This window comes from Mastigoproctus giganteus, chromosome 4 (assembly GCF_048544385.1).
Source record: "Mastigoproctus giganteus isolate SK-2022 chromosome 4, ASM4854438v1, whole genome shotgun sequence".
Classification (NCBI taxonomy): Eukaryota; Metazoa; Arthropoda; class Arachnida; order Uropygi; family Thelyphonidae; genus Mastigoproctus; species Mastigoproctus giganteus.
In genome coordinates this window covers 230,630,553-230,655,837 of record NC_143578.1, presented here as the reverse complement: position 1 = coordinate 230,655,837, position 25,285 = coordinate 230,630,553, and the positions used below count along the sequence as shown (strand labels likewise).

The 25,285-nt window shown below is 38.0% G+C and overlaps 1 protein-coding gene across 1 annotated transcript in view; it reads right to left on the bottom strand.

Moving 5' to 3' along the window:
• The window catches only part of LOC150087474 (uncharacterized), a 223,247-nt gene that overhangs the window by 78,637 nt on the left and 119,325 nt on the right, over positions 1–25,285 (bottom strand). Inside the window, exons 10-11 of the mRNA XM_090372498.1 lie at positions 20,056–20,163; positions 5,273–5,356 (exon numbers count right to left, since the gene is read on the bottom strand). Coding sequence (XP_090228624.1) covers positions 5,273–5,356; positions 20,056–20,163 — 192 coding nt within the window. The remainder of the gene's footprint in view (positions 1–5,272; positions 5,357–20,055; positions 20,164–25,285) is intronic.

The window sequence follows — 25,285 nt, the reverse complement described above, 5'->3', positions numbered from 1 at the left end:
TCCGTATTTGGTGGTGACGGGTTCGAACCCCGGTCTAATCAAGAAGCGTGTGTTACGCACTGCTGCTCCTTCCCACCTGGCTACAGAGGCGCCGTTGAATTGGCAAGTGAACGTCATTGAGTAGGCGGTACTAACAATTCACTATATGGCCAGCGCACGAAGTTTGCAGTATGTGTATCGGCAAGAGCGGCAGTCGAGTAATTTTTACAATTGCAGAAACAATGTCGAAGAGAAAGTGTTTAAGTATTAATGATAAAGTAAAGATTCTTCATGATATCGAGCAGGGTTTTAAGAAAAAAGATGTTGCGGAGAAATATGGCATACCTGCAAGCAGCTTATCTACGCTTTTAAAAAATTGAGAATCAATTTTAAATGCAATTAAAGGAGGAGCAGACAAGAAGCGAATTAAGTTGTGTATATATACGAAGATGTTGATAAAGCTGTTCTAAAATGGGTGAAAATGATACGTGAAAAGAATATACCAATATCGGGTCCAATAATTAAGCAATAAGCTCTGAAATTTGCACAGTCCCTTGGACATACAGAATTTAATGCGAGCACTGGGTGGCTAGATAAATTTAAGAAGTGCCACAGAATTGTGGAAAAGGTTATTTGTGGAGAAAGTGTTAATGTAAGCGAAGAAGATTGCAACAGTTGGAGGAACAATACCTTAAAGAAGATTTTGGAAGAATATGAACCTAAGGATGTTTTTAATGCTGATGAAATGGGTTTATTCTTTAAATGTTTACCAAACAGAACATTTGCTTTTAAGGATGATAAATGTTTTGGCGGAAAACAAAGCAAAGAAAGAATCACTGTGCTAGTTGGGGCAAATATGACAGGAAGTGAAAAATTAAGACTTTTAGTCATCGGAAAATCAAAAAACCCAAGATGTTTCAGAGGCACAAAATCTTTGGAAGTTGACTACACCTTTAATAAAAAAGCATGGATGACAAGTGATATCTTTGAAGACTGGATATTAAAACTAGATAGGTGTATAACAAAAGAAAAAAGGAAAATCATCTGGTAACTGTCAACTGTCCGGCACATCCTGCCAGTATTTCTGCCAAACTTAAAAGTGTGAAGTTGTTGTTTTTACCACCAAACGTAACATCAAAACTCCAGCCAATGGACCAAGGCATTATTAAAAATTTTAAATTTCATTATCGAAAGAGAATAATAATGAAGATTGTCAATGCGTTATCAGAAAATAAAAACTTGGAGGTTACAATTAACCTTAGAGATTGCATCTCTGAACTGGCAAAAGTTTGGACAAACAATGTCACTGAATACACTATTCAAAATTGTTTTTCGAAAGCGGGATTTGCATTGAATACAGAAGTCGAACAACAACTGGACGAACAAGATGAATTGCCCCTTTCACAACTGAAAAACTTTTGGACATTATTAGAATTGTCCGGAAACATCGAAAATGAAATAACACTAGATAGTTATGTTTATGTAGATCAAGATCTGACTATGTTTGTTTGTTTGTTATTTGGTTTTTAGGAGCATTAGCAACTAAGGCTATATTGCTCCGGGATATGTGGTGGCATTCCCTGTCCTTTCCGCATCCTCCATATTTGGTGGTGACGGGCTCGAACCCCGGTCTAATCAAGAAGCGTGTGCTACGCACTGCTGCTCCTTCCCACCTGGCTACGGAGGCACCTAGATCTGACTACAACAGAACATCCAAATGAAGATGAAATACTGCTGAACAGTGTTAGACGCGACCATGATCATGAAGAAATTAATGATGACGCTGAAGATGCATCAGAACAACCCGTAAAAAAGCCAACTTGCGAAGAAATGATTAACACTTTTAAAACGGTTTGTATGAGTCTACAGTTTTGTGAAAATGTTCTGAACAAATGTGAGGTTTTATTTGAGAATCAGACATTTTTTAATTATACTGTGCAAACGAAAATTACAGATTTTTTTAATTTGTGATACTTACTGGCAAAAATTGTGTAAAGGTAATTTAAATAAGTGTTTTTGAAATAAAATACATTAAAAATAAATGTAGATTCATTTTCATTTTCTAATTAAATAACAATTTTTAATAAAAAAGATATTCTCTGTATAACGAAATTCTCTATAACGAATTTTTTCGGTGGATTTATCGAATTTGTTATAGGGAAGTTCGATTTGTATTTCTGTATTTGGTCAAACTCTTGCAAGTCATTTGGTAATACAAAAATTTTTATAATATATCTTTGTAATTACCACACTTTTGTAAAGCAACTTTGCTTTAACTTACTGTGCACTATTTTATTCTACATTGACATGCACTCATTAGCTAACACATTATGACCACCCCTGTCTCCATAAGTGGACACATCCCACAGCACCTAAAATGGTGTCATCAACCAGCGAAGCATGTGCAGTGACGGCACTGGTAGTGCCTGTTACTACATATGCTTCGCTGTACAAAGCTCACACATTGGGGGAAGGGGACCTGATGGCATTTGAATGGGAATTGCAGAGCTAGGAAGGTGGGGCCAGTATCTCAGCAACCAGAGGCACTGTTAGCCGTTTGAGGGCTGCCACAGTGAAGGTGTGGCTGGAATGGTCCAAAGAGGGACACACAACCATTCAATGTGCCACGAGAGGGAGAGCACTACTGGTTGACAGTTGAGATGAACAGCAGTTTGCACATGATGCCTGGAACAACAGACAGCTCACAATCTCTCAATTAATGTTAGACTACAACCAGAGTTCAGAGAGAAATGTTTTTGAGTGTCCCATCCAGTAGATACTCTTGAAGATAGGCCTATAGAGTAGGCAACCTGTTTATGTGTCCATGTTGACCACCTGTCATCGACATCTCCACATGCATCGGCCTGGGAGCACCATTCCTTGACATTGGATGACTGAAAAAGAGTCACCTGATCTGTTGAATTAATATTCCAGCTTCATCATGCCAAAGGATAGATGCATATTTGGTGGCTAGCAGGTGAAGAGCTTAACCAGACTGTGCAGCTGGATGAAAACTGGCCAGTGGCAATGGTATCATGATTTGGGGGATGTTTTCATGGACATCACTAGGTCTCCCATTCCCACTGAACACATCTACATTGATCCTCAGCATTGTTTCAGACCAAGTTTTGCCCTACATGGTGGCTGTGTATCCAGATAGCACTGGATTCACATTGTGCAGAATGGTTTGAAGATTATGTCCAAGTGTTTTGTATGCTCCACCAGCCACCAAATTCTCCAATCATCAAATTCATTGAATATTTGTATGATGCAGTGGAATGCAGCATTCACCAGTCCATGCCAATGCCTCATGTCATTGCCAAACTCCACAATGTTCAGAGTACCCAAGAACACCTGCAGCCTTGTGGAGCCTATGTCACACTGGGTACAAGTAGTTATCATGGTGAAAGGTGGCCAAACATGCTATTAGATGAGCAGTCATAATGTTTTACCTCATTAGTGTAATATTAGGTTATTTATCTGCTTTAGTTCCATTTTTGTAAACTGCAATTTTTATTATTGCTAATTGTAACTCTACCTTTCTTATTTTCTTCATCTCTTCAGACCTGGTGACATTACTTTTTTGAATTACAAAATGTTGCCTTGTTAAGTAGCACCTGTATTGTGATGGTTATCTAGTTCTCTTGTAACCATTCCAATAAATGTACTTAGAATTTGAATGTGATTTGATAATGTTTCTTTTTTTTACATTAATATCATTTAAATAAATTTTTTAGTAATTTATTTTTAAATTTTCTGAGTATATATTTTAATCTTTTTCAGTAATGTCCCTTGATTTTGAAATGACTACACATCATTATGGTGCATCACTCACTACTCATTTTCAAATTATCACATTTTTATTTTATAAAAGCTCATCTCAATTGCAATAATATTTCCACAGTATTCTTGTGTTGCATTTCCCACATATTTTTCTTTTATGTACAGTCTATTATATTTAGTTTTTTATTATCTATTGTCAGTCTCTCTTGCTATGTTATAATTAAGTATTGGTTCTTGGGTACACTACAGAATGAATTAACTTAGAAAAACTAATTATATCTTCAAAAATATAACTAGTTTTTTTAAGTTAGTTGAAGATCTTTCTTGAACATTACAATATACATTTCAAAAAATTTAAGTTTTTCACAACAACAAAATCTTTAAATGAAAGTCTAATTTAAATCAAGTTTGTATGAGTCATTCAAATAAACACTTCTCTGAATATGGAGGATAGGATAATAACTCACACTTCATCTCCTATATCTGATTCACTGAAGAATGGGAACTATTATGCTGCAGGCACACACCTGAGGACAGCAAACCACATTTTCTTTCAAACTGCTGGATTTAAATGGTTCAGAAACATAGAACAGTATTTGTAATTCATTACAGTTTCTCCAGATAATGTTTCAGAATCACTGCTTTATGATCCCAGAATTCAGTGAGTAACACTTTACCAACTGATGGCTTAGCTTGGATATAAACTTTCTCCAGTCAAGTGAGTGTGAATGGCCTTGCTGGTGTGTAACAGTGCACTCATGATTCATTTTCAATCACTATGTATTCTAAGAAGGCATCTCCTTTATACTCATATAAAGGAGACGGAACAAACACACATTAAGTTGTTATTCCTTCAGTTCTGGTGCCAAAGGATAGATGCCTATTTGGTGGCTAGTAGGTGAAGAGCTGTAACCAGACTGTGCAGCTGGATGCTAAATGCTAAAGAATTCCATTGAACTCCTCAAGATTAGAGATCTTGCACACCTGGCAATTTCTTCACTACTAATGCAATGGTTTCCTCATATGAGTCATCTCTTCACTACTAATACAATGGTTTCCTCACTGCCACTATGACATCTTGTGTCATGACATGATGTGCTTGCTGTGGTCAAGGAAAATCCTCAACATTTTAATACTATGTTTAAACTTATTCACCCACTTGTAGATTTCTTAATGACTCATGCATGCTTCAACAAACTGAACAAACATTCTGCAATAAATTTCAGCAGGTTTTATTCCTTCTGCATTCAAAAATAAGTATAGGCTGTATCTCTATCCAGGTGCATGACTGCAAGGGTGCGACCACCTTGAAAATTGACTGTTCCCAAATAATGCCACCAGATAGTGTCTTAAAGGTGTTCAGCATTGCCAAGGGACTTCAATCAGTAATTGACACAAGATTATCATTGGCTTTTGCATAAAACGAATTTTGAATTGGTTTTGTTTCATCTGAATGACATTTGTATGTTAGTAACCAAAAATATAATATATAGATTAAAAAAAAATGTACCTGATCACCATTATATCCATGTACTAAAATACGTATTAATACTTGACTTTCTTTTGCCCCTTGTTTTACTGCTTCCGTGCTCAACTTTAAAAGAAAAATTAAAAATACATTTTTGATATCAGAAATTAGCTTTCTTAAAAACCAATTTCAAAATATTAAAATCAGAATATATAAGTGGGAAAATGTTTCAAAATTTAAAAATTAAATTCTTTAGTTCATTTTTTATTTATATTACATATATTAAGTAATTTTATAGAAACATGACTGCTTAAATTATTAGCACTAAAAGCACGGAAAATCATGGAAAAGCAGAAAGCAGTTTTTTTTTCAGTGCTTTTTATGGCATATACAATAGAATTAAAAGATTCCCACTAATATTAAAAAAAAAACATAAATGAATAACTAAGAAAGAAAAATAATATTATATTACTCTAAAAGTCAATTCCTTCCATACTTCATAAAAATATGATTTTAAAATTTTTGTCTGCCTATTTCATAGAAGTGTGATTTTCTGTAATATACTTCTGTTTAAATCTGTCCCTGTGAATAGTTAGCGTTCCTACCCAATGTGACTTGGTGCATTATAACCCTAGTCATTTTTGAACCATAAAAAAACAAAAATCAACCAACCATGACTAAGAAAAATGTTTATCAATTAATCATCAAAAAATAGATACAAGCTATAATGATCTATAGCTTGCCAAAATATATCTATAGCTGCCAAAATGATCTATATTTTAAGATAGTTCATGTTTCTTCTTTTCAAGTCGTGTGTCCAGGCGGCCATTTGTACAGCCATTTCTATAGCACAGTAACACTCACTTCGTTGATAGATACATCAGCACACAACTGACAACTCTTTTTCTGTTGATTTTTAAGAAATTGTATCTATTCTATCAATTGTGAAGACAGTTCCTAAAGAATATTCACTTCTCCTGCACAGCTCGCAGCTGACTCAGCAGTTGTCTCCCACTTGGGGAGCTGGTATCAGTTGTAATTTCATTCTTTCTGCAGAACAAGGTACCAGTTTTATGTTTCCATCATAACCCATTTTTGTGCTATAGGGCTTTAAAACGGATGCATCCAAGATCATCAGGTCAAGTAATGTGTGAATATCAAAGATCATCAAAACTGAAATATTATGCGACAGAAAACAACTGAAATTCATGACTGGTTGAATAATTCATCACCAACTATTGAAATCATTCAATAGTTGGTGACAAATCAATAGATCTGCGAGCTTATCTGCGAAAAGATCTAAACCTCCCAAGCACTTCCTAATTCATTTCACAAATATACCTGGTCTCAATTCTAATCTTAACGATGTCCATTTACACTTGCGGTCTGCCAAACCCCATGTACTTTTTCTGACAGAATCTCAGTTATCAGTTGATTTAAATACTCAGATGCCAAAATTATTCGCTGTATGATTCCTTTTGCCTTAAGGTGGTACTTGTGCATATATCCATTATGATATTCCCTGTCAGAGACTTGTCAATTTTGAATCTCCTCTCTTTGATCTTCTCTGGCTTAAAATCTCTCTACCTCATTGTGTAAAATTCATTTGTTGTCTCTACCATTCTCCCAACTCCACTAATCACTTGGAGCTCTTTGACTTCCTCTCTTTGCAACTTGACTTTCTCCAGTCCAACTTTCCTAACAGTGAGTTAATTTTTCTTGGTGATTTTAATGTTCACAACTCCAGCTGGCTTCCGTTTTCTAGTCACATCGACCCAGCTGGTCGAGATGCTGAGGGCTTTTGCAATTACTAATGACCTAGCACAGATTGTTCATTTACCTACAAGAATACCGGACAATCCTAATGATACAGCCAATGCGCTTGATCTTTTTCTCACAAACAACCCTTCTAAGTACATGGTCGAAGTGAGAGGTCCTTTAGGCACTTCAGATCACAACTTGGTGATTGTCTCTTCTCCAATGGAGCCTTTATCTCATGGCTATTCCCAACCTCCTTAAAGAGAGGGCGCTGACTCTCTTTAAACATTACAGCTGTCAGTTGCAGGCTCCGAAAAAAACGATAAGTGTTTGCCTTTTTATTTACATAATTGTTATTTTATATTGTACTTAATACGTAGTCTTGTACTTAAAGTTACGCTGGTTATTTTTATTTTAATTTAGATAAACAGTTTTTGTAAATATACATAATACTTAATAACCATTATTTCATTCGAATCTTGCAGCCATTGTTTTTGTATATAGTGGTAGGGAATTCAACTTTTTAATTGAGGTAGTTAGGTAGCTCTAACGCATAATTTATAGAGTATTATGCTTCACTGTTTCTATTAGATAGCATAGTATTGACATTTAATTAATTTAATTTATTGATTTTATTAATTTAAAGTATCATGCCCCAAACTAGAGCAGCAAAGAAACAGGCTCAAAGTGGCAGGAGTGCTGTGACTCGGGGGAGAACTGAGGGGGGGCGATTCTCCAATGCATCACAGCCTAAAAAAATGTACAACTTGTGAAATGTTTGCCAAGCTCTCTGGAACGGAACATGACATTGCCATGGGGGATGTCTTTGTGTGTGCGCGATGTAAGGAGTGTAAGAAAATCAGGCGACAACTCAGCGTTGTTATGGGCCTATATGAGAGTTTGAAGGACAGGGTGGATGCCGTCGAAAGATCTAAATTGAGGGGCCCATCAGGCTCTCAGCTGCCCACATCAACGCAGAGCTTGCACTTGGTCATCACGCAACACAGCGGTAACCCCCAAGGCAGAATGCGCTGGTCCCTCAGGAACTAGTAGTTGTTGGAGACTCTATTGTCAGGGAAACATGCTTTGTAAAAAGGATAGGTGGAACAGGACCAGGGTATGTCTGCCAGGGGCAAAGGTTGATGACATTGTAGAGCGGATATCATCTTTTACGGGCACAAAAGGTGATATAGTTGTACACGTTGGCACTAATGATATTAGCAGTAGGAGACCGGCAGAATTACTTACCAAGGACAGGTCACTGCTGAACAAAGGCCGAGAATTAGGGTTGAATTTGAAAGTGTCTGCAATTCTGCCCAGACATGATAGAAGGGAGTATATGATGACAGCTTTGTTGATCAATTCGGCCCTGGAAAGAATGTGCAAGGCTCAAGGGGTAGAATTTTTTTCAGCCTGGACGGTACTTGTACCTGGAAAGACTGCTTCTATAGGGATGGGATACACTTAAATAGAAAGGGTGCAAGAATATTTGCTGATGCTATCGAGGCAGTGTTGGGTCGGAAAACTGCTAGCTTGGGGGGATACAAGATACAAGGACTAATAGTTTAACAGTAGCCATAGGCAGAGGTGAAGGTGATTCTTGCACAGCTTCTATTAGAATAAGTAGTGACCTGGAGCGTGGGGTGTTGGGGGTTTCAGGGACGGATGGCAGTCATCCTGAAATAGGTGGGTATATGGGATGTGTTAGGGTAACTAAGAATAGGAGTAGGAGCATGTATGCTGCATGTATACCAATGCTAGAAGTATAGTAAATAAATTTGATGAATTTGAAGTGTTGGTCAAGACATCAAAGGCGGATATTGTTGGGATATAAGAGACGTGGTGTCACACAGATATAAGGAATGCTGAACTGGAATTTGGGGAGTAAAATGTGTACAGAAAGGATAGACAGGATAGAAAGAGAGGAGGTGTTATGCTGTTAATTAAGAAAAACATAAAATCAAAAGAAGTGCATCCAGTTGATATAGATGAACAGTACACTGTTGAGTCAGTTTGGTGTGACATAAGCACTGCGAAAGCAAAAATAAGAGTAGGAGTGTGTTATAGGCATAATGACTCAAATGAGTACAATGAACAATTGTACAGAGAAATAGAGTGGGCTAGTAAATCAGAATGTCTTATAATGGGGGATTTTAACTTCCCAGATATTGATTGGAACTTGTGGGTTGGTCACTCACACACTAGTCAGACTTTTGTGGATTTATTGGATGATTGGTTTCTGCAGCAGCATGTTCAAGAGGCAACCAGAGAAAGTAATACTCTTGATCTGGTTATCAGCAGTGAACATTCGTGTATTAAGAATTTGCAGATAAAGGAACCACTAGGTGGCAGTGATCACAGTGTACTGATGTGGGATTTACTTAAAGATTTAATTACCAGCAGGGGTAAAGGAAAGAGTTTTTGCTTCCATAAAGGTGAGTACAGTGGTCTCCGACAGTTTTTAAATTCTGTACAGTGGGATAAACTGACGATGTTACCAACAGTAAATTCTAAGTGGGAAGCATTCAAGGAAATAATCGTGGAAGCTACTAAAAGTTTCATACCTATTAAGAAATATTGTTCAAGGTTTAGGCCTAAATGGTTATCTAATGAACTAATGAGACTCGTAAAAGGGAAGAAAAATGCATGGGATGCATATAAATTATCAAGCGACTCAGAAGCCCATGGCAGATATAAGCTAGTCTTTAATCAGGTGACAAAGGAGGTTAGGCAGGCGAAGGCAGATTACGAGAAATCCTTGGCAAAAGATGCTAAGAAAAACAGCAAGGCTTTCTTTACTTATATAAACTCTAAAAGGAAGGGGATGAATCTGATTGGTCCACTTGACATTGATGGTTCGACTGTTGATGAACCTGCTCAGATAGCAAACAAACTGAATCAGTATTTTGCACCTACACATTCACACATGAGGAATTATTAAGGTTTGAAAATGGCAGAAGGTTATCAAATTGTAGCAGGATACTTAATGATTTTGTAATAATTGAAAGCAAAGTGGAGGAGAAATTGTTGAAGTTAAACATAAAAAAAGCACCTGGGGTGGATGGGATCTATTCAGTTATATTAAAGGAAGCGGCAAAGCAACTAAGCAAACCCTTAGCCATAATTATGAGAGCGTTCTTGGACTCAAGGGAGGTTCCCATGGACTGGAGATGAGCAAATGTATCCCCAATTCACAAAGGGGGATCGAAGGGTGACACGAGTAATTACAGACCAGTTAGTTTAACTTCTGTTCCGGGTAAAATAATGGAGTCGCTGGTTAAAGATGCATTGCAGGATCATCTAGACAAGACTGCAGCAATAATTCAGACACAGCATGGGTTTGTTAAGGGAAAGTCTTGTCTGACAAATTTGATAGGATATTATGATGTGGTTACAAAGGAACTGGATGCAAAAAATAATTTTGATATCATATATTTGGATTTCAGGAAAGCTTCTGACAATGTTGTGCATGGAAGACTGTTGCACAAATTGGAGCAGAATGGTATTAAGGGTAAGTTGCTACAATGGATAAAAGGATGGTTAAATGGGAGAAGACAGAGGGTGGTAATCAAAGGGTGCTGCTCTTCATGGACTAATGTTATTAGTGGAAACCCACAGGGTTCGGTGTTAGGTCCACTGTTGTTTTGTATATTTATCAATGATATTGATGAAGGTATATCAGGTTTAATGTTGAAGTTTGCAGATGATACAAAGGTTGGCAGGGTTGTTAATGACAGTAATGGCAGTGTGCTACTGCAACAGGATCTAGATAATTTGGGCAGATGGGCTAAGAAGTGGCAACTGAAGTTTAACCTTGACAAATGCAAAGTACTGCATATGGGTAGAAGTAACCCCAGAGAAACGTACCAACTGTGTGGTACTACACTTTAGGTGGTAAAAAATGAAAAAGACCTGGGAGTAATTGTGCAGTCAGATATCAAGTTTTCTGAGCAATGCAGACAGGCTGCCAGGGCAGGTCATGGGGTTTTGTCAATGATATATAGGAATTTTGCTAGCAGGGAGAAGGAGGTGATTATCCCTCTGTATAAGGCAATGGTCAGGCCACACCTTGAGTACTGCGTACAGGTCTGAAGGCCTCATTTTAGGAAGGATGTAGATTTACTTGAGTGTGTACAGAGAAGAGCAACAAGATTGGTGAGGGGAATGAAGGGATCCTCTTACCAAGAGAGGCTTAAGTTCTGAAAATTGCAGTGGCTGGAGACTAGGCACCTGCGTCGTGATCTGATTGAGGTATATAAAGTCTTGAATGGGTTGAGCACGCTGAATTCTGATGGGATCCTTCCACTTGTTCAGATTACGAACCTAAGGGGACATAAATTCAAATTAAGAAAAGACAGATGTAGATTAGATGTGCGGAAATTTGACTTTAGCCAGCGGGTGGTTAATTGCTGGAACAAACTTCCATCTGTTGTTGTGGAAGTTGATAGGTTGAATAAATTTAAGGAGGAACTGGACAGGCATTTGGAGGGAATGGTTTTTTTTTTTTTTTTGGCTGATGCTGCATAAGCTCATACACTTGCTTTCTTGCATCAAATGCCACTGCTACTACTACTACTACTACCTCGTGTTGTTTGGCATTACAAGAATGCAAAATGGGATGACCTGCGATATTTCTTTTCTTCTTTTCCTTGGTTGGATTACTGTTTCATAACTTCTGATGTCAACGTTTGCTCAGATCGTGTCAGTGAAATTATTCTTGCAGGAATGGAATCCTTTACCCCACATTCCACTTTAAAATCATTTCCTTTATCTAAACCTTGGTTTTCCCATACATGTGCTAAGGCTGTTCAAGAGAAGAATGCTGGATACGGTAATTGGCCTGTTTCCAATTCTTCAGTTTCATTTTCTGTCTACACCAAAGCTCGCAACAATTGTAAACCAGTTATTAGTCAGTCCAAACTAGAGTTTGAACAGGTTAAGAGTAGAAAACTTTCTTCTTGTCCTAATGGTAGCCGAGCATTCTGGTCCCTTGCCAAAGCTATTGGCCGCAACTTTTGCCCATCTCTGCTCCCACCTCTGTCCAAACCAGATGGTTCTATTGTCACAAAGCCAAGGATAAAGCTGACCTGATAGCATCCCATTTTTCTTCCAACTCATGTATTAATGATCTTGGTAAAACACCTCCCACCATTCCCAACACGCTCCATTCAATGCCTCCTGTGGTCTTCCGCCAAAAGGATGTCAGAAGGATTTTGATGAATCTTGATACTAACAAAGCTCTAGGTCCCAATGGTATTTCTCCACTTGTTTTAAAAACCTGTGCTCCTGAACTTACTCCTATTCTTTGCCGCCTTTTTTCTTTTGTATTCCAAAGGTGTTTTTCCTTCTCCTTGGAAATTTGCTCATATTCAGCCAGTTCCTAAAAAGGGTGACAAATCCCATCCATCCAATTATCGTCCCATTGCAATTACTTCTACTCTTTCTAAAGTAATGGAGAAATCAATTAGCCGCCAAGTCTTAAACTACCTAGAAACCTTCCTTCTGATCAACGATCGCCAGTATGGATTCCGTCAGTGTCGATCCACTGGTGATGTTCTGGCTTATGTTACCCATTTATGGACTAATTCAAATGAAAGATTCGGTGAAACACAAGTAGTTGCTCTTGACATCTCAAAGGCTTTCGATCGTGTTTGGCACAAAGGTCTTCTAATCAAGCTTCCATCTTATGGTTTGCTAACTGTTTTTAGTAACTGGTTATCCAGTTTCCTCTCTGATCGCTCACTGAGGGTGATGGTAGGTGGCTCTCTGTCTTTTAACTTCTCCACTAATGCCGGTGTCCCCCAAGGTTCAGTTCTTTCCCCCACTCTTTTCCTCTTGTATATTAATAACCTTCTTCCATTGACTGGAAATCCTATCCATAGTTTTCCCGATGATAGCGCATTGCATTCCACTTTCCATTTTGAGAAACCTTGCCCTGTTCAATCAGCTTCAACTTCTCGAAAATATGCTACCAATTCCTTAAATGCCGATCTTCAGGTAATTCTCCAGTGGGGCAAAGACAACTTAGTTGATTTCAACCCTTCTAAAACTCACAAAAAGGATTCTCCTGCTCCTATGCTTATCTTTGGTAACACTCCGATTTTCTATGCAAAATGATATATCTCTTTTGGGGATTACCCTGACTTCTAATCTCTCTTGGCACAAGCACATTACAAATACTGCTTCCTCTGCATCTAAAAAACTTGGTTTTCTCTTTCGCTCTCGGTGTTACTTTTCTTCCAAACAGCTGCTCACTCTGTATAAATCGCAAATCCGCCCTGCCATGGAATATTGTTCCCACATCTGGAGTGGTGCCCCCAAAACCTCTCTCAGGCTTCTTGATTCCATTCAGAAGAGGGCAGTTAGGTTAATTAATGATTCATCTCTGACAGAGTCTCTCCACTCGCTGTCTCATAGACGTACTGTTTCTACTGCATGCCTCTTCTACAGATACTTCCATGGGCACTGTTCTTGTGAATTGGCTTATATAATTCCCGCTCTCTCTTTCAAAACAGTCCGAACACGTGCTGCCACCAGCCAACATCCATTTACTGTCCAACTTCAAACTCACAGAACCAACTTTTCATCTTCCTCGTTTATTCATTCAACTGCCGTTTTCTGGAACAACCTTCCTTCTTACATATTTCCTAAAAATTACATTCTACAGAAGTTCAAGTCCAATGTCAACAAATATCTTCTTTCGTCTTCTCAACCTCCAACCCAAGCACGGTACCAAGTACTATAGGTTCTAATACCGCTCGTGTTTGATGTTTACATAAAAAAAAAGATCAAAGTAAAGTGTCTAGAATGGCAAAATGTTTTCAAGAAGGCTGTGGAAGCATTTTGGATGATTCAAGATTGGGAAAATCAAAATCATGCAACTGATGATACCTTGACCATCATTGCTGCCACCTATTTAAGTGCTACATGCAAAAATATCCCCTTTATTTAATTTATTAAAGGCCTTAAATACTATAATCAAGTCACCACATTGCTGTTTGGTCTAGAGCAACTAGCAAAACTGAAGGCTTCTGCTCTCGCTCGCTCGCTCTCTCTCTCTCTCTCTCTCTCTCTCTCTCTCTCTCTAAGAATACTTTTTATATCAATATTGGGGGGATACAAGGACTAATAGATTAACAGTAGCCACTGGCAGAGGTGAAAGTGATTCTTGCACTGCTTCTATTGGAATGAGCAGCAGCCTGGAAAACAAGATGCAGGATATTTCAGAGACTGCTGGGAGTCACTGTGGTACAAGTAAACACATCGGGTAGCTAAGAATAGGAACAGGTGCATGTATACTTGAATGTACACCCATTCTAGGAGTTTGATAAATAAACTTGATGAATTTGAGGTATTGCTCAAAACATCAAAGGCAGATATTGTTGGGAGATATCAGAGACGTGGTCACAGATATAAGGAATGCAGAACTGGAATTGGGGGAGTACAACGTGTACAGAAAGGATAGGCAGGACAGGAAGGGAGGAAGGGTTATGCTATTAGTTAAGAAACACATAAAATCCAAGGTAGTGAAGCCAGTCGACATTGCTGGACAGTGCAGTGTCAAGTCAGTTTGGTGTGACATAAGCATTGGGAGATCAAAATTGAGAGTAGGAGTGTGCTATAGGCCTAATGACTCTGATGAGTATAATAAGAAACTGATGAGTATAATAGGGAAATAGAGTGGGGGCCAGTAAATCAGAGAGTCTTATAATGGGGGATTTTAATTTCCCAGATATTGACTGGAATTTGTGGGTTGGTCACTCACACACTAGCAAGGCTTTTGTGGATTTATTGGATGATTGTTTTCTACATCAGCATGTTCGGAAGGCAACTAGAGGGAGGAATACTCTTGATCTGATTATCAGTATTGATTCTTCATGCATTAAGAATCTGCAGATAAAGGAACCACAAGATGGCAGTGATCACAGTGTGCTGAAGTGGGATTTATTCAAAGAATAATTACCATCAGGGGTAAAGGGAAGGGTTTTTGCTTTTGTAAAGGAGACTATGATGGTCTGAGACAGTATTTAAATTCTATACAGTGGCACCAACTGATGATGTTACCAACAGCAAATTCAAAATGGGAAGCATTCAAAGAATTTATCTTGGAAGCTACTAGGCTTTACATACCAACTAAGAAATATTATTCAAGGTTTAGGCCTAAATAGATGTCAGATGAACTAATGAGACATAGGGCAGAGAAAAAAAATGCATGGGATACATATAAATTAATGGGTGACGTGGAAGCCTATGACAGTTATAAGGTGGTCTGTAACCAAGTCACAAAGGAGATTAGAATAGAATAGAATAGAATAGAATAGAATAGAATCTTTAATTAGGCAGGCAAAGGCAGATTATGAGAAATCCATGGCAAAGGATGCAAAGAAAAACAACAAAGAATTCTTTACCTATGTAAACTCTAGAAGGAAATGGATGAATCAGATTGGTCCACTGGATATTGATGGTTCAACAGTTGAGGATCCTGCTCAGGTGGCTAACAAACTAAATGAGTATTTTGCATCAACATTCACACATGAGGGGTTATTCAGCAAGGGGAATGCCAGAGGTGAAGTAAACTCTGGCAGTGAGCTAGATGATTTTGTTAAGGGAAAGTCTTCCATGACCAATTTGATTGGATACTGTGATGCAGTCAAAAAAGAACTGGATGCAGGGAATAACTTTGATATTGTATATTTGGATCTTAGAAAGGCTTTTGATACTGTTGCACATGGAAGACTGCTGCACAAATTAGAGCAGTCTGGCATTGGAGGCAAATTGCTGCTATTGATAAAGGGATGGTTAAGGGGTAGAAGACAGAGAGTAGTAATCAATGGACACTGCCCATCGTTGACTAATGTTATTAGTGGAGTTCCTCAGGGTTCAGTGTTGGGTCCATTGTTGTTTTCTGTATTTATAAATGACATTGATGATGGTATATCAAGCTTAATGTCCACGTTTTCAGATGATACAAAGGTTGGCTGGGTTGTTGAGGACACTACTGATGCTATGCTGCTGCAACAGGATCTGGAAAGTTGAGCAGATGGGCTGAGAGGTGGCAAATGAAGTTTAACATTGACAAATGTAAAGTACTACATATTGGAAACAGTAACCCCAGAGCAATGTATCAACTCTGTGGTACTACACTGACAGTGGTAGAAAATGAAAAGAACCTGGGGATAATTTTGGTGGAGGCAGATATAAAGTTCTCTGAGCAGTGAAGACAGGCTGCAGGAGTAGCTCATGGTGTCTTGTCAATGATATACAGGAATATTTCTAGCAGGGATAAGGAGGTGATTATTCCCTTGTATAAGGCAATGGTCAGGCCACACCTGGAGTACTGTATACAGGTCTGGAGGCCTCATTTCAAGAAGGATGTAGAGCTCCTGGAACGAGTACAGAGAAGGGCAACAAGATTAGTGAATGGAATAAAGGGTTGCTCTTATGAGAAAAGGCTTAAGTTTTGCAAATTACAGTGTCTGGAGACTATGTACTGGCGAGGTGATCTCATAGAGGTGTATAAAGCCTTGAATGGTTTGAGCATGCTCAATGCCAATCAGATTCTTCCCCTTGCTCAGAATAATCACGTGAGAGGGCATAAATTCAAATTGAGGAAAGACAGATGTAGGATAGATGTGCGGAAATTTGCCTTTAGCCAGTGGTTAGTTAGTTGGTGGAACAGACTTCCATCACTTGTGGAAGTTGATAGCCTATATAAATTTAAGGCTCAAGTGGACACACATTTCGAATGAATGGAGGAGTGAAATGGGAGTGGTTTTTTTTTTTTTTTGGCTGATGCTGCATAAGCTTGATTTCTTGCATCATATGCTTCTACTAATGCTAATGCTAATACCTCTTGTGTTTGGGGTTTTCATAAAAAAAAAAAAAAAAAAAAAGTAATGAAGGTAGGTTTTTTTTGGCTGATGCTTTATTTCCAGAATTTTGAAAACAGTCAGGACATCTTACACACCCCAGACCGGTCTCATTCAGATAGCCATAAAATCTATTCTGCAGATGTGATTTCCAAGTTGCCATTGGTTTTGGAAAAATTTATAGAAATGAGCAGTACTGAAGAATGTACTGCTCAATGTACTCAAGAACTGAGTAAACTACATAATAATAAACTCTATAATATATGTAAGTTAGTTATAATACAGTTTAATACAAATATATACTAACAAAATCAGTAGCTTTCTAGACGCATGTCTCTTTCTCAACTGACAAATTAAATACAAAAATACAATGAGCTGAGTGAGGCACATTAAACATGTGCTACTTTTTCTAGTTCATAACATAATACTTGCCGTATTTTGGCAAGTATTAAAAAAAAAAAAAGGTGCCTCACTCAACTCGTTGTATTTTTGTATTTAATTTGTCAGTTGACAAAGAGACACGCGTCTCGAAAGCTACTGATTTTGTTAGTATATATTTGTATTAAACTGGATTATAACTAACTTACGTATATTATAAACTATGGACCCCAGTACTCCAGGCCCATTCGTTACTATAATAAACTCTATTTTGATGTTAGTACCTTGTTGATTACTACTTTTCCTCAACCCTTGTTTATACTCTGTGTGCATGCGCATGTGTACTGAAACACAAACACGCACACACAATAATATGCACAACTTTTGCAAGGAAAAAAAGCAGTGAAAAATAAGTAAATTAATACTGGAAAAGTGATATAAGGAAATTAATAGTGGAAAAGTGATATAAGGAAATTAATAGTGGAAAAGTGATATAAGGAAAATAATACGGCAAGTATTATTTTATGAACTAGAAAAAGTAGCACATGTTTAACATGGAGGCCTTAATTAAAAGACAATCCATGATGTCAAACATTACAGGAAAGAAAAAAAAGGTACAAGTCACTTTCATATCTATGATTACTTATTAAATATACTGTGGTACTGAAGGTCCATATAATTGAATAAACAGTGTAAGCCCTCCAATTCACTTGTTGAATCATGTGCTGAAATAAAACACCACTCGTTTTAAGTCCAATTAGCTTGTCACCTAATGGCAGAAACCCAAACAATACAATCACGTCTGTGATTATGCATTCAATATATGGTAGCACTGAAAGTACATCCTGATATAAGGATATAGGATATACAGGGTGATTCACTACCAGTGCGACAAACTTGCAGGTGTAGGGGGCACAAAGACGAATCGGAATCACATAGCATTGGAGGGTTCGAAATGCCTTCATCGGTAGAGGATGTTGAACTGGAGGTTGCGTGAATAGCGATCCCGCTGGAAGTCAGCATTTGCGAACTGTTTCCCGAGGCAGTAGGATGGACGAGTATTCAAACGTTGAACTGGCTGACATGCACCTCGCGTATGGAGCTGTGGACTGTAATGGGCACGCCGCTCTGAGCTTGGACCAGGAATGTTTCCCGCACAGGTGTGCTCCTCATCATACGATTTTTGCACGTGTGCACAGAAGGTTACGTGAGACTGGTTGTTTCATGAGAGGTACCATGAATCAAGAGAGAATGACGAGGACGCCAGACAATGAGGAGAATGTCCTATGTCTTGCAGAGGGCAATCCGAGTACGAGTACTCGAGCGATAGGCCAACGATTGGGTATTTCCCAATCCACTGTATGGAGGATACAACAAACCAAATGAGTTCATACCATCTGCAACGCGTCCAATCATTGGAGCCTGTGGATTATCCACTCTGGAGGACTTTTGCTACTTGGTTTCTTCAACAGAAACGGTTCGCAAATGCTGACTTCCAGCAGGATCGCTGTTCACACGACCTCCCGTTCAATGTCCTCTACCACATGACGAAGGCATTTCGGACCCTGCAATGCTACGTGATTCTGATTCGTCTTTGTGCCCCCTACACCTCCTGCAAGTTTGTCGCACTGGTAGTGAATCACCATGTAGTGGCTTAGTAAATGGTGCTTGGACTCTGCCTCGCAAAACAACAGTTCCGGTCTTGTAAATCTGTAGCATCTATCAACACATTTTCACATTTCTGAGAAAATAGACATGGAATCATTTTCTAATGATTCTATATTCCTCAGAACATTCATTAAACCCCAGAATAACATACCATTAGGGTAGTTCCAAACTCAAGGCAGTTGATAACAAAAAAGACCTGCAATTACCATACAGTTGGCCATGAAGTTCTCTGACAATGTAGACAGGCTGCTGCTACAACAGCTCATGGGATTCTGTTAATGATATACAAGAACTTTGCCAGCAGGACAAGAAAGGTTATTATCCTGTTGTATAAGGCAATGGTTAGGCCACAACTTGAATACTTCATATAGATTTGAACACCACATTTTAGGAAGGGTGTAGAGCTGTTGTAAAGAGTATCAGAAAAGATTATTTAGGGACACAAAAGGGTATTCTTAACAAGATGGACAGGGTTTCTGTAAATTGCAGCATCTAGAAACTAGGCACTCATCAGGAGTTTAAGGATAAGTAATAGGCTTAGGATGAGAGGCCTCCATAGCCGAGTGGTCAGGAGCAGGAGTTCAACAGCACACGCTCTTTGAGTAGACCGGGATTCAAGCCCCTGTTATTTTTTTGATTTTTAAGAGCATTAGCAACTAAGGCCATATTGCTCTGGGAATATGCGGTGGTCATTCCCTGACTTTTTCCGCATCCTCCGTATTTGGTGGTGACGGGCTCGAACCCCGGTCTAATCAAGAAGCATGTGCTACGCACTGCTGCTGCTCCTTCCCACCTGGCTACGGAGGCGCCTTCAAGCCCCTGACTGCCAAATGTGATCAATCTGCCAACCCACATTGGCCTAGCATGGCAGATTATGGTCCATTTCCTCATCATGACTTGTTGAGGAGGGCTACATCCTGCAGTGGATTGGCAATGGCTGCAGCTTGATTCCATGTCTATTTGCTCAGAAATATGAAAATGTGTTGATAGATGCTACAGATTTACAAAACCAGAACTGTTTCTGGTTTTGTAAAAGAATAGCTTCCAAAATAATATATATAAAAATATACATTCTTCATTATAATGAATAAAAAAGAAGAAAGAAATTGGGAAGGAGAAAGAAGAGATAAACACAAAAACATCGATACTTACACTGCTGAAGAAATAGGTTGCTACAAGTTTATCATATATCTTAGATTCAAAGAGAGCACCTGTACTCACAATTTCCCAGACATCACATTTGATCCCTCTTGTTGTTAGCTATTTTAGAACAGGAAAGTATTCATATTCAAGTAACTGTACTAATACAATGTTTAATGCACCTTAATTTTATCACTTAACTTACTATAATTAAATTAAGATAAATCTTTAATTCAGTTTTGTTGAGTTCCACCATCTAAACATGGTGTAAAAGAAAATAAGGATATAATTTTTTATGCTTCATTACTGTAATCAATAAACTGTGAAGACAGTTTTACTGTCTTCATAGAATAATTAGTTAAAGTAAATGATAATTGGTTAAAATAATGCAGTTAAAAAAGTATTGCTTAAGTAAATAATAGTTTTAATCAAACATATTATCCCCATTAAAAAAAAATTCCCAATATTGCTTCATGAAGAAATAATTACAGAAAAAAAGAGATATTTGGCCGTCAGCCTGACATATAGCCTTTTGTGTAATTAGATACTTCAGTCTGCTGAAGTTTACCTAGGAATGCCAATCTTTAACAAAGGAGATTTTGAAAGAAAGCAGTAAATTATTATTGCAAAAATTAATAAATTATATTACAGTAATAAATAAATCACAAAGAGCAGTAATGTTACATGCAGTTTTCGTGCATGAATATCTTAACTGGTAAGTTTCTTTTCTATATTTTTATGTTTTTTAAATTTTTTATTTTCAAATTGCCATCCTTTGTCTTCATACAGGTAAAAATAACTGACAAACTGATAATAACTACTAATTAGATAAAGGTCCAGTGATTATATGGGTTAACCACTTACAATTGTCATTTATACTTATATTTATAGCATAACTTAAGTTCCAAAGGGAGCTTTGGAAGAAACTTGCCTATAGTCAACACCAATTAAACATCAGCTAAAAGATTTCTACAGATTAATAGCACTATAATCATTCCAGTTAATCCATTATTTTTAATGCAGTAATGACATGTACATAAAACATTTGTGCGTATGGCAAATCTCTTGATCAAAAGTTCGTCATTTCTTTTGCAATGCTATGTTCATCACATAGCATTGCAAAAGAAATTGGACTGAAGACCAAAACACCAGCCAAAGCAAAACTACAGATTATCTGAGCTTTGGCCACTGCAGACCAATTAACAAGAAGACCAGTTACAGTTCAAATGACCTGCATTTGAGCTTTGGCTGGTCTTCAGTTTAATTTTCATTTTTAATTTTATTCAATGATAAATGTTCACAGCATTAATATTCTTCAATATAATCTCCTTCTATAACAATACACCTTGTTCCATCATGCCTATCCCTCATCAAAACATTTTTGGAAGTCTTCTTTTGTGAATGCTTTTAGGTGATCCATTGTTTTTGATTGGATTTCTCAAATCAATTTGTTTCCATGTCCTCTGTTAACTTTGGGAGTAGCCAAAGTTGCATGGTGCTAAACCAGGGAATAAGGTGAGTGCAGCACAACTGGAATATTCCAGTTATGCTGCACTGCATTAGAAAATTGTTGGACAACAAATGATGTATGGCATAGCACACTGTTGTAGTGAAAGAGTGAACTATTTCACCGTTTATCAAGTCATTTACAGTAGATTATGATCTAAACCATTTAAAACTTCTTCGTAGTAGACTGAATTAATAGTGGTAATTTTCAGAACAAATTCTGACAATAACATTCTCTTGTTGTCAAAAAATGCAATCAGTATTATTATTATTATTTTGACTGCTGCCTTTTCTGTTTTTTTTTTTTTTTTTTTTTTTGCTTTGGTGGGTGAAGACTGTTCTCCACTGGAGGCTTTGAACCTTGGTCTCTAGGTTGTATCCAGTGCTGTAGTCATAAAATTAGCAGAAGGTATATTCTGTGAATGTTACATATGCAAAGCATATACTGTGCTTATTAATTGAATTCAGAGGGTATACGGCATATACCCGTATATATATATATATATACAAAATTTGTATATATATATATATATATATATTTTTTTTTTTTTATTTATATATAAAATAAATAAATTTATTTTTTAATTTTCAGTAAATATTTTAATAATATTTGTTTTTTCAAATCTTTCAAAACCAGAAGGTATTGCTATTCACCTAAAAAAATCCAGCTGTAGGGAGGGTATACAGTGTATACCCTGTCTGCATTGCTCAGAAAACTTCATATCTGGGAGTAATTGTGCAGTCAGATATGAAGTTTTCTGAGCAATGCAGACAGGCTGCCAGGGCAGGTCATGGGGTTTTGTCAATGATATATAGGAATTTTGCTAGTAGGGAAAAGGAGGTGATTATCCCTCTGTATAAGGCAATGATCAGGCCACGCCTTGAGTACTGCGTACAGGTCTGGAGGCCTCATTTTAGGAAGGATGTAGATTTACTTGAGCGTGTACAGAGAAGGGCAACAAGATTAGTGAGGGGAATGAAGGGATCTTCTTACCAAGAGAGGCTTAAGTTCTGCAAATTGCAGTGGCTGGAGACTAGGCACCTACGCGGTGATCTGATTGAGGTATATAAGGCCTTGAATGGGTTGAGCATGCTGAATTCTGATGGGATCCTTTCACTTGTTCAGATTACGAACCTAAGGGGGCATAAATTCAAATTAAGGAAAGACAGATGTAGATTAGATGTGCGGAAATTTGCCTTTAGCCAGCGGGTGGTTAATTGCTGGAACAAACTTCCATCTGTCGTTGTGGAAGTTGATAGGTTGAATAAATTTAAGGAGGAACTGGACAGGCATTTGGAGAAAATGGTGTGATTTTTTTTTTTTTTTTTGGCTGATGCTGCATATGCTCATACACTTGCTTTCTTGCATCAAATGCCACTGCTACTACTACTACTACCCTCCACTAGAGTTCTGGTTGTATCTATATAACCAAGACTCATCACCAGTTATAATATTTGTTAAAAATGCAGGATCTTATATAGCTTATTAAAACTACTCAGATTAAATGAGGAGTGAAGACTGTCTTTTATCTCAAGTGAGAACATGTAAAAAAAACTCGGCACTTGTTGACCTTATGCCCAAATCCTCAGTTAAAATGGCCCGAACCTAGCCAAATAAAAGAGACATGTCAGCAATTTCTCAAATAGCCAATTGATCTTTTGCCAAATAATGTTTTGATTATTTCAGTGACCACTTCTTTCATCATCTTATGATGAAGAAAGAAGCAGTTGAGGAAAATTTTCACTTGAAAGTGTGTGTGTGTGTGTGTGTGTGTGTGCGCGTGCGCGTGCACGCGTGTGTGTGTGTGTGTGTGTGTGTGCGCGTGTGTGTGCATGTGTGTGCGCGTGTGTGTGTGTGTGCATGTGTGTGTGTTTATTGGCATATTCGCTGCTATGCCTATAGCGCACCTTCACTTGAAAGTGAAAATTTTCTCATGAAACCGTTGAAACCACTTGAAAACTGTTGTTAGTTTAGCTAAGATAAAGAAGGGCAATATGAGAACCATGGCAAACTTACCGGACAAACTGGTTTGCCACTACCGCACTGCAGTGTTGCTCGCTAGGTAAACAGATGATGCATGTTATCACTCTGGAGCAGAAGTCGAGAGTGATATAGTGATTGATACACAGGCACGACATGTGATGAAATGATTGGTGGTGGGCATGACAGGCAATAAGATACTGTGTAGTTGTTGGTTGGCATTACGATGTGTATTTATGGGTAAAGAACAGTGCATAATTAATTTTGTAATGAATGGTAAATAGATAATAGTAGCGATGAATCTTTTAAAAATGGAAGAAATTTGTAAGGAAAATGAAACGTTACTTGATTTTTTGATGAAAACTGAATTAAAAAGACCAAAATTGTACTGCTTTAGGTGCAATGATTATTATAAACTGATTCAGTCATGTGGAAAGTTGTGGCATTGTAAAAATGTTCTGCAAGTTTCTTTGTTAAAACATGGTTTTATGGAAAATACAAAACTTCCATTAAAAAACATAATGCCTATTATACAGGGTGATTCACTACCAGTGCGACAAACTTGCAGGATGTGTAGGGGGCACAAAGACGAATCGGAATCACATAGCATTGCAGGGTCCGAAATGCCTTCGTCATGCAGTAGAGGACGTTGAACGGGAGGTTGCGTGAACAGCGATCCCGCTGGAAGTCAGCATTTGCGAACCATTTCTGTTGATGAAACCAAGTAGCAAAAGTGCTCCGGAGTGGATAATCCACAGGCTCCAATGATTGGATGCGTTGCAGATGGTATGAACTCATTTGGTTTGTTGACAGTATCCTCCATACAGTGGATTGGGAAATACCCAATTGTTGGCCTATCGCTCGAGTACTCGTACTCGGATTGCCTTCTGCAAGACGTATGACATTCTCCTCATTGTCTGGCATCCTCGTCATTCGCTCTCAATTCATGGTACCTCTCGTGAAACAACCAGTCTCATGTAACCTTCTGTGCACATGTGCGAAAATCGTATGATGAGGATCACGCCTGTGCGGGAAATGTTCCTGGTACAAGCGCAGAGCGGCACGCCCGTTACAGTCCGCAGCTTCATACGCGAGGTGCATGTCGGCCAGTTCAACGTTTGAATACTCTTCCATCCTACTGCCTCAGGAACCAGTTCGCAAATGCTGACTTCCAGCGGGATCGCTGTTCACGCGACCTCCCATTGAACGTCCTCTACCGCATGACGAAGGCATTTCGGACCCTGCAATGCTATGTGATTCCGATTTGTCTTTGTGCCCCCTACACCTCCTGCAAGTTTGTCGCACTGGTAGTGAATCACCCTGTATAATTTTGGTCAACATGCATGCCAGTAACTATGACAGCATTCCATTTGGAGATTTAAAAAGCAACAGCAATTAAGTTTAATAGGAAACTAGGAGATATTTGCAAATTGCAGTTGTTAAAAATCCCATAAAGTTGGGCAGATTGGGGGAAACTGCAGAAGTAGATGAAACTGTATTGGTAAAACTAAAACATCACAGAGGATGAAATTTAACTGCTAAGAAGAAATAGGCGTTTGGAGTATTTGAAAGAGAATTAAAATTCATGTTCATGAAATTTATAAAAAATTGGAAAGTAAAAACTCTTTTACGCATTATTTGAAAAGCAGTGAAAAAAACACTACCATCATAACAAATGAATGGCATGGATATAGGCATATTATGGCTTTAGAAAAAAAAAGAATCCCAAACATTTGACGATGAAGCATAATCATT